This window comes from Macrobrachium nipponense, chromosome 9, assembly GCF_015104395.2.
Source record: "Macrobrachium nipponense isolate FS-2020 chromosome 9, ASM1510439v2, whole genome shotgun sequence".
Taxonomy (NCBI): domain Eukaryota; kingdom Metazoa; phylum Arthropoda; class Malacostraca; order Decapoda; family Palaemonidae; genus Macrobrachium; species Macrobrachium nipponense.
The window spans coordinates 10,275,860-10,286,381 of NC_061110.1; the positions used below are offsets into that span (position 1 = coordinate 10,275,860).

The 10,522-nt window shown below is 34.2% G+C and overlaps 1 protein-coding gene across 5 annotated transcripts in view; it reads right to left on the minus strand.

The window, feature by feature from the left end:
- The window catches only part of LOC135218494 (uncharacterized), a 313,449-nt gene that overhangs the window by 80,662 nt on the left and 222,265 nt on the right, over positions 1 to 10,522 (minus strand). Inside the window, exon 1 of one of the 5 annotated variants that reach the window (XM_064254841.1) lies at positions 3,730 to 4,196. The exons of the other annotated variants lie outside the window; for them this stretch is intronic. Coding sequence (XP_064110911.1) covers positions 3,730 to 3,892 — 163 coding nt within the window. The 5' untranslated portion in view covers positions 3,893 to 4,196. Of the gene's footprint in view, positions 1 to 3,729; positions 4,197 to 10,522 lie in introns of those variants that run through there. 5 annotated transcript variants of the gene reach the window in all.

The following is a 10,522-nucleotide window of genomic DNA, read 5'->3' on the forward strand; positions in this document are numbered from 1 at the left end:
AAACGTCCACAACCAGCTTTTTCAGTTAAGTTTTGTTTTAATATAAATTTCAGTGTTTAAAAGAGTGATACTGGTTATATACAGAGTAAACAAAGATTAATTTTTTATTATATTTACCTAACAAATTCGTAGAAAGCATAACGCATTGAGGGCGACTTAACTATAGCCGCTGGCACAGGCCATATGCTACTCACACGTATAGGTAGACCTATAATATAGACCTATGGCAAAGATCTACAATTATATTCACTGTGGAATTCCTGTCCCCTAAAGCTGTCCTTACTGTAGAGTTATATGTCCATTTTCACGTAATTATTCGTCATTTGTTTTATTTCTTGAACAGAGTAGGCTTTTATTGTTTTAACAAACAAATTGTTCAGGCCATATGCCTAGTGACCCACATATACTATAGACCTATGGACCAGATTAGCATTCGTTTCGTATTTCCTATAACCTGAAGCTTGGGATTTGTACAGTTTTACGTCTATTTTCGTGTAATTAATTTGTCGTTTTATGTAGTTCTCGAATAGAACAAGTTTTTATTGTTCAAACAAAAAAAAATGTTCATATGAAGTCCTTTTAGTTGTGCTTTGTTTTAAAAGCAATTTCCGTTTTTGCAAGTAATACTTGCCAGACAACTACAGGATAAAAGATTAATAAAAACTCATGCTTCAGTTTTCTGTAAAAGATAACTATTGAGATGGCTATTTGTCTATCCGTCCGTACTTTTTCTGTCCGTCCTCAGATCTTAAAAACTACAGAGGCTAGAGGGCTGCAAATTGATAAGTCGATCATCTACCCTCCAATCATTATACATACCAAATTGCAGCCCTGTAGCTTTAGTAGTTTAGTTTTTATTCAAGGTTAAAGTTAACCATGACCGTGCGTCTGGCAACGCTACAGAACAGGCCAATTTTTTTTTTTTAACTCGTTGCATTTACGTCCCTATGTCGGATTTGCAGAACCACTTGAAGACTATAGCTTCGTCCTTCGTTGGAGATGGATACGAGAGATCCAGAGTTTTTTTTTATTTTTAGGATCCTTTTAGGCGTGCCTGGATCGTCCACCACTTGATTAATAACGACACGCCTGTTCCGGCCCCCCTTTCGTATAACTCTGTCTGTCTGTCTGTCTGCTGTCTTCTGTCTGTCTGTCTGTCTGGTCTGTCTGTCTGTCTGTCTGTCTGTCTGTCTGTCTGTCTGTCTGAATATGTGGTCATTTAAAAGAATATTTATTATTATTATTATTATTATTATCATTAAGGAGATGAAACCTATTCATCTGGAACAAGCCCACCAAAGGCGCAACTGACTTGAAATTCAAGCTTCCAAAGAATATTAAGGCGTTCATTAGGTAGAAGTAAGAGGAGGTAAAGGGAAATAGAGAGAGAAGAATCCCCACTTATTACAAAAAGGAAAAAAAATAATAAATCAATATATAGATAAAAACGTATTAACATGCCAGGAGAACAGTATTAAGTTAGGGGTAAATAATGTAAAATAAATACAAGTTTTTTTTTTAAAGGCATTCACACGAACTTTTCAATTTACCCCCCCCCCAAAAAACATTGTTATTTACTATGCTTGCTCAGGAGGCAGAACAAATCTATGAAAACTAGAGGTAATGAGGACATTGTCATGAACAGGTTCACTCCAGTTGGAATGAAGTAAAATAAAGGCTTTTTGGAAACAAAAACAAAAAAACAAAAAAAAAAAACAGGCTGAAATTGCACTCGAAATTTAAACTTAGTACCATTAGAATTGTTATACACACATGAATCGGGTTAAGTGGATGGAATAACAACTTTACGAAATTATGTCGATTTGAAAATAAATCCTTAAAAAGATTATTAGCCCAATTATTACGAAAAAAATTACGGAAGTTACAAATGTAGACGAGATAATGATGAAAATGGGATGGAGATGGCTTGGAAATATCCCTCGAACAAGTACTGGGGGAGACCAGTACGCGATGGCGCCAGTCGAGAGCTACGAGACGCGAGGCTGGTTGGAGATAAGTGGAGACTCGTTGAAAGGAGAAAAAGCACAGGGAAGAGTTTCGGTATCAGCGGAGATGCATTTTCTGCTCTGCCGATTCCAGTCTAATTTAAGTTTTAATCACGCGTTTTATCTCCCTCAGTCCCTTGTTATCATAAGTGTCAGTGTATTTACTTTACATTATTTCCCTCTATTTACTTAATTCACGCTACTTAATTTTCTAGTCCATTCTCCTTTTACTTTACCTCTCTTCCTTTGGTGTCCGAAATTACAGTTCTGTTTCATTATTTACCTTTTCCTTTGTGCTGCCTTTCGCTTGACGTCACACAGGAATTAATACACTACAATGAATACATACGAATATACACAAACAGCAATCTAGAATGACATAAGTTAGATTAACATCATTTTAAAGCCAAGATACAGATGAATCATAATACGATTCCACAACAAACGATTAGGTTCTTGAATGTGGTCTAAAGATTCTGTAAAATTTCAGTTAAAAAAAAATAAATAAATGATTGAACTTCTTCTTGGTGCAATGCTAATATTCTGAGTACTACATAAACTCAGTCTCCTGACTAGTGTGGGTTCGAACCCAACCTCAGAGGGAGGAATTTCGTCATTCATTTCCCTGTTGGATACAAAGCTTTGAAAAAAATGTTAGGTCAGGTCAGGTCAGGGTCAGCCCTATGAATCAGCAGTAGAGTACTTCCATTTAATGGTCTGGTTAAACTAATTCATTACATTCAATGTCATCATTTTCTTATTTATAAAAGATTTACACTAGGCAAGGAAGGAAGTTAAATTACATAGAGCCAGGTTTATATTAAGGTTAAGGTTAGGGGTCACGACAGGTCAAAGACAGGAACAGTGAAATCAGGCCAGGTACATTACGGACCTAGGAATAGGTAGGTAAGCAAGGTTATTTTGGTCTGACCATTTTGGATAATTAATGCTACGACCTAATCATGGCAGTTAACACTTTTGCTTCTAAGAGGCTAATTTTGGGTCATTAATCATCGATAACTTCACGGGGCAGTTCACTCACATTTAACAGGACTGTTTCATATACACCATGTTTCCCAAACACTGGAATTTCGTTAAAAAATAATACTACATGGAATCACAGTTGGAGAATCAAAGTGTGATTTGCAATCAAGAGCTCATGGCCTGTTTTTTATATAAAGAACAAACTTGTTGCGTGATTGTGTAAAATGTGTGGCGTCGCCATAAACAGCTGCACGTCTCCTCACTGACCTATGCCAATCGTTCCCAACTAAACCAGAAAACTTTCGTAACATTTATAGAAAAAAAAGAACTACTGATTTTTCGTAACTTTTCTTGACAAAGTCGCAAAGAACTACTGATCTTTCGTGACTCCTCTAGAGAGATAGTTTCGTAAATTCGTACTACGCCTAGATAGATAGTTTCGTTAAAGAACTACTGATTTTTCGTAACTTCTGGAGAGATAATTTCGTAAATTGTACCACGCCTAGACGATAGTTTCCATAAAGAACTACTGATTTTTCGCAACTTTTTTCGAGAACGTGTTTCGTTGAAGAACTACTGATCTTGCGTAACTTTCTTAAAGAAAGAGTTTCGTCAAAGACCTACTGATCTTTCGTAACTTTCTTAAAAATAGTGTTTCGTCAAAGAACTACTGATCTTTCGTAACTTTCTTAGAAAGAGAGAGAGAGAGAGAGACCGTTTCGTAACACCTCGAACTTACGCATGTGCACAAAAGGCCCCTCGATGTCGAGGTACGTTTCGTCTTGGATCATCTGGTGCATCTGCTCCTTGTGCTTGGCCTTGGTAGCAGATGAAGTCGAAGTTTTTCGCGATGGAAACATCGCGCTCTTCTGCAGAGACTCTGGCTGGTTGCGACGAGGCATCGCTGACAACAAGACCAGCAAACGAATATGTGAGAGGCCTTCTTATTTACTTCTTCTTCTCCTTCAAAAGAAGGACGTAAATCACCACAGAAGTAAAACGAAGACACCGATTGTAAAGGGTCACTGATTTCCCTTCAGGAGCATCAATTCACTTCGTCTGAACTGCTCACTTCCTTGCTTGCTGAAGGTCAATACTAGGTCACGAATTCTAGATTAGCTTTTTTCCTTCCTTTTAATTATAAAGACACCTCAACGACACCAATTCCAATGACCAGCCTATTTCATTGATCTCACTATGACTTTATTTGCAATGATTATTTAGAACCACGAGATACCCTCGCGCTGTATACAAGGCCTCCTACCCACCGACTGTCTGACACACTTTCCGCTCCTCAACACGTTTGTGAGAGCATGATTCCTCTGGCACCGCATACCCCCGTTGCATTCCTGGGCATCACTCCCCCACACCCTACCCATACCCCGTCCCACCCCTGCCGCCCGCAACAACCTGGCACTTGCGTAGTGAACCCAGTTCACGGAGTGCCAAGACTTCTCGCGAACCTTCCTTCCTATTGGCATCGATTTGGTTTTTTTATTAGTTTCTCCTTCATAATTAATAATAATAATAATTAATTAATAAGAATAATAATAATAATAATAATAATTACTAATATTATTATTATTATTATGTAGTAGTAGTGGTAGTGGCAGTAATAGTAGCAATAGTTTTATTGTTAATATTTCCATACTCTCTTTCCTTACTTCCTTCCTCCTACTCCTCCCATCCTCCTCTTTTTTCTTCTTAAGTCTCCCACCTCCATCCCCAATCACTCATGAAGACATGACACTGCTACATGCAATCTGTTTACAAAACGCATTACTCATAATCACAAGGTGTCCGTATATATATATATATAATATATATATATATAGATATATATATAAATATATATATATATATATATATATATATATATAATATACCTCATGACTTACTATGAGTGAAGACCGGAGGTAGCTTGGGTTTTTCTTGGAGTTTTTCTTCATGTGATATTTGTTTACCTCACGTACTTGCATGTTTATGTTTACGAGTCAACTTGCATGTTTGGTTTACTGTAGTCTTATAAGCATGTTTGTTTATGAGTCAAATTGCATGTTTGTTTATGAGTCAAATTATTGCATGTTGTTTATGAGTCAACTTGCATGTCTGTATGAGTCAACTTGCATGTGGTGTACGAGTCAAACTTCGCAAGCGTTGTTTGTGATGTCAACTTGACTGTACTTTCACTTGACATTGTTTGTTTATGAGTCAACTTGCATGTTGGTTTATGAGTCAACTTGCATGTTTGTTTATGAGTCAACTTGCATGTTTGTTTATGAGTCAACTTGAGTCAACTTGCATGTTTGTTTATGAGTCAACTTGCATGTTGGTTTATGAGTCAACTTGCATGTTTGTTTATGAGTCAACTTGCATGTTTGTTTATGAGTCAACTTTGAGTCAACTTGCCATCCGTTTGGTTAGTTTATGAAGTCAACTCGCAATTGTGTTTGTTTTATGAGTACTGGGTCAAACTTGGCATGTTTTGGTTTATTGATCAAACTTGTTTCATGTTTGGTTTAGAGTCAACTTGCATGTATGTTTATGAGTCCAACTTGGATGTTTGGTTTATGAGTCAAACTTGCATGTTTGTTTATTGAGTCAACTTGCAATTGTTTGGTTTATGAGCCAACTTGCATGTTTTGTTTTATTGAGTCAAACTTGCCATGTTGGTTTATTGAGTCAACTTCATGTTTGGTTTTATGAGTTTCAACTTGCATGTTTTGTTTATGAGTCCCAAACTTGCATGTTTGTTTATGAGTCAGCTTGACTGAGTGCACTCATGGCTTGTATAGTCAACTTTTGCATGTTGTTTATGAGTCAACTTGCATGTTTGTTTTATGAGTCAACTTTTGATGTATGTAGAGTCTTATTGCAATTGTTTGTTTATGAGTCAACTTGCATGTATGTTTAATGAGTCAACTTGATGTTTTTTTATGTAAATTTATGTGTTTATGAGAATTTACTTGCATGTTGGTTGTAATTGAGTTTCAACTTGCATGTTTTTGTTTTATGAGTCAACTTGCATGTTGTTTTATGATCAAGCGTTACAATTTTGTGTTTGAGAGTTCATGCTTGCTAATATAAGATTTGTTATGAGTCAACTTGCATGTTTGTTTATGAGTCAACTTGCATGTTTGTTTATGAGTCAACTTGCATGTTTGTTTATGAGTCAACTTGCATGTTGGTTTATGAGTCAACTTGCATGTTTGTTTATGAGTCAACTTGATGTATGTAAATTGAGTTTCAACTGCATTGTATGAGTCAACTTGCATGTTTTTGTTTATAGTCAACTTGCATGTTTGTTATGAGTCACTTGCATGTTTGTTTTATGAGTAACTTGCCTGTATGTTTATGAGTCAACTTGCATGTTTGTTTATGATCAACTTGCATGTTTGTTTTATGAGTCAATTGCATGTTTGTTTAGAGTCAATTGATGCTTGTTTATGAGTCAACTTTGCATGTTTGTTTATGAGTCAACGTACATGTTTGTGAGTCAAATTTGCATGCTTGTTTATGATGATTATCTTTTACTTTTTTTAGCATTTGCATGTTTGGTATTATTTTCAAGCATTTACTAGTAGTTTATGAGTTGACGTATATATAGATATAATATATATATATATATATATATATATATAAATATACATAAATATAATTTTTATTGTGTACTATATATATATATGTAGTATATATATATATTACTATATATATATATATATATATATATATATATATATATATATATATATATATATATATATATATATATCCTAAACAGCGACTACAGTATATATGTGTACTATGATATATATATGTAAAAAAAAAGTAGTATATATATTATATAAAATATCATTTATATATAAATTTGATATATAATATATATATATATATATATGATATATATATGTTTATATATATATATATATATAGTATATATCCGCTACAAGTCACTAACAGTTTCAATCCTACCCAGGTGATCGTAGCGAGGAGAAAGGTTGGTCTTGAAATGGAGATAAAAAAATCGACAGTTATGTACATGCATATACATAATATTTTAAAAGGTAAATTCTGTACAGATTTGAGCTTTAAATATATGTATACACATACATATACCAACTGTCGATTGTTTTAACCTCTGTATTTAATTTTGATTTATATAGATTTTTTGCATAATGCCAAGCACTGGGGCAACTAAGGTCATTCAGCGCTGAAACGGAAATTGACAGTAGTAAAAGGTTTGAAAGGTGTAAACAGGAGGAAAACCTCAAAGCGCAGTTGCTACTAGAAACACTTGTTAGATGAGGGGGTGGCCAATAAGATGGAAGAAAGAGAATATGAACGGAGGTACAGTAAAAGGAATGAAGGTAGTTGCATGTTAGCGTTTTTTATATATTTCCAAAACAAAACGGGATTTTAATCTAACATTAACCTTTTCTGCTCTTACATAATATTGTCCTTATTCAGCAAATCTCGAAAGTACTCAGTCCATCGAGAAATTAACCAAAGAAATGTCATCCAGTAAGTATGACTGAATGATCTGTGGCTAAAAAAAAAAAAAAAAAACTAGCTTCATAACCTAGACGATGTGGACGCCAGTTTTAAGTACCCATAAATCAATCAATCACGATGAATGGATGACTTTTCTTCACTTAATTACTCCAAAAAATGGTTATAGTAGAGACACACCTTCGTGTAACCATAACGATTAAGTAATGTAGGTTGTTCTAAGAACATAAAAAAAAACATTTTAGAAAATAATTAGTTTACCAATTAGTTAATTTTAGTTAACGCCCTGGATAATTTAGAGCCACTTAAGCGTCCCACCACATAAGATTCTGGGGGGGTGGAGGCGAGATGAGAGCGTTTAGTTACGACACGGTGAAGACCATAAACAGCAAATAACACGAAAAGGAAAAATTGCTCCCAGGAGCCTGTAAAGACACCCTTTTAAACGAGTAAATTTTCCCCTTATTGACGAGAAGAGGTCTCTCTCTCTCTCTCTCTCTCTCTCTCTCTCTCTCTCTCTCTCTCTCATTGATACTACATATGAGGCAATAAAGCAGCATACCTACGAAGAAATAAATTACGATATGACAACAGAAAAGCAAATCCCGAAGAGGCTCTACCCAGATCTATACAATGACGGGAAAGAGGAAAAAATAGACAAGAAAGACAAATCTGCAACCTTTTGAAAAGAGGGAATTGCAGATTTGGAGAAAGATGTTACTACAAACATCCTAAGATATGTCAAACTATGAAATATATGGTAAATGTGCATACTTAGATGGATATGGGGATGATTGCAGAGATCTGCATCCAAAAATATGTAAAAACCTAAAAAGAAGGAAAGGATGTAAGTTCGACAAAAATGCAAATATATGCACCTGTAGCCATGAATCATAATCAAATAAATAACCAACCAAGTAATAAAATCCAAATAAGAAAGAAACAAATAAAGAGAGAAATCAAGAATATCAGGTAAAAAGAGAAAAGCAAACCACCAATGAGATATGCAGAGGTGTCAGCAAAAAGAAATTTCAAAGCATCAGCTCCGAAATTATTACCAAGAGATAATAACTGTAATTTATTATGCAAGAGGATATTGCAGAAACGGAGAAATTGCAGATTCAGACACAAAATGAATAATTATGATGAAGGAAGATCAAATATATGGAAAAGTTGGATTTTTAATGTCAGAATTTCTGGAAATGAAAAAAAAGAACAACATACCAGAACAGGAAAGAGACATGGGAAAATCCTTATTACTACCAGTATTAAATGAAGGAGAAACACGCAAACCATCATAGTGATGAATGCGCAGGGTTTAGTTACGAGTAAACTCAAAAAGAAAAATAGAGTACTTAGAAGAACTAACCCAAAATGAAAAGAAAATAGATATAATGAATATAAGTGAAACCTGGTATTCCAAGAGACTGGGAATGATGATCAAATAAAAGGGTTCCAAACTTATAGATCAGATAGAAAAAAATAGGAATCAAGGGGAAGGGGCCGCAATATATGGGAAAGACAAAAACAAGGAAAAATATATGAGAAATATAGTAACTCAGAATGTGAACTAATAGCGGTAGAATTTGAATCTGAAAAATTGATGAACATAGTAATATATAGACCTCCTAATATACTAAAGAGTTTGACTTAATAATTGAAAAATTGGATGATATATGTAGAAATCACAAGGACTGGACTATTCTCCTATCTGGTGACTTCAACTTTCCTTTCGTAGAATGGAAAGAACGAATAGGAGATTGTGGTTGACTTACTTACATATAAAAAAGAGAGTAATAGTAGTGCAGAAGATAAGAGGCAATTTGAAAAGCTATTAGATATGCTACTAGAATACAACATTCAACAAATAAATCACCTGCCAACAAGAAAGGAAAATACTTTAGACCTAGTATTTGTGAACGAGATGAATTATGTTAAAGAAATAATAGTTTATAATGCGAATATTTCAGACCATAATGTCATAGAATTAACAGTTCATTCCAAGCAAGTGAAAATAGAGATAAGCAAGAAATGAAAAAGTGGGAAGGATATGGAAAATACAACTTCTACACGTAAAAATATAAAATGGTCAGAAATTAATGAAGAATTAAACAAAGATTGGGATAACATTTTCGTAAGTGATGACATAAGGGTAAAATACGGAGATATTATATAAATATTGGAGAAAATAGTGGAAAAATATATACCGAAGAAGAAAAGTAAACATCATTCATGCATACCAAGAGACAGAAGGATCTTGTTCCAGAAAATCAGGAAAGTGGAAAAAAGGTCTTGCAAAAGAAAAAAATGCATGGAAAGTATAGAACTAAAAAGTAAAGATAGAAAATGCAGAACAAAAGATTATACAATCAAAAGAAAATGAAAAACGGGACTTTGGAAGAAAAAACCCTATTAAATATCAAGCAAAACCCCAAACTATTATATCTCAATGCGAAGAAGATGAATAAAAGAAGAATAGAAATAGGCCCTTCTGAGAATTGAAGGGAGATTAAACGAATGAAAAAAAGGAAATTTGCAATATACTGGCAGAACGATATAAGAGAGAATTCACCCCTAGAATAGATAATGAAGATAATGATATAGAAGTAAGATGAAAATAGTGAATATTTAGCTGACATAGATATTAATGAAGCTGATATTGTGCAGGCTATTAATGAAATTAAAAATGGAGCTGCTGCAGGGCCTGATGGAATTCCTGCTATTTTGTTAAAGAAAGTAGTTCATTCTATCGCAAAGCCACTTGCAATATTATTAAGACAAAGTGTAGATACAGGCAAGATTTATGATGAGCACAAATTAGCATATATTACCGCCCTACTTTCAAAAGTGGATCAAGACTAGAGGCAAGTAATTATAGGCCTGTGAGTCTAACATCACATCATTATGAAAGTGTATGAAAGGGTAATGAAGAAAAATATATGAAACATTTAATAAAAAATAATTTGTTTAATAAAGGACAACATGGTTTCGTACCCGGAAAAAGTACACAAACCCAACTGTTA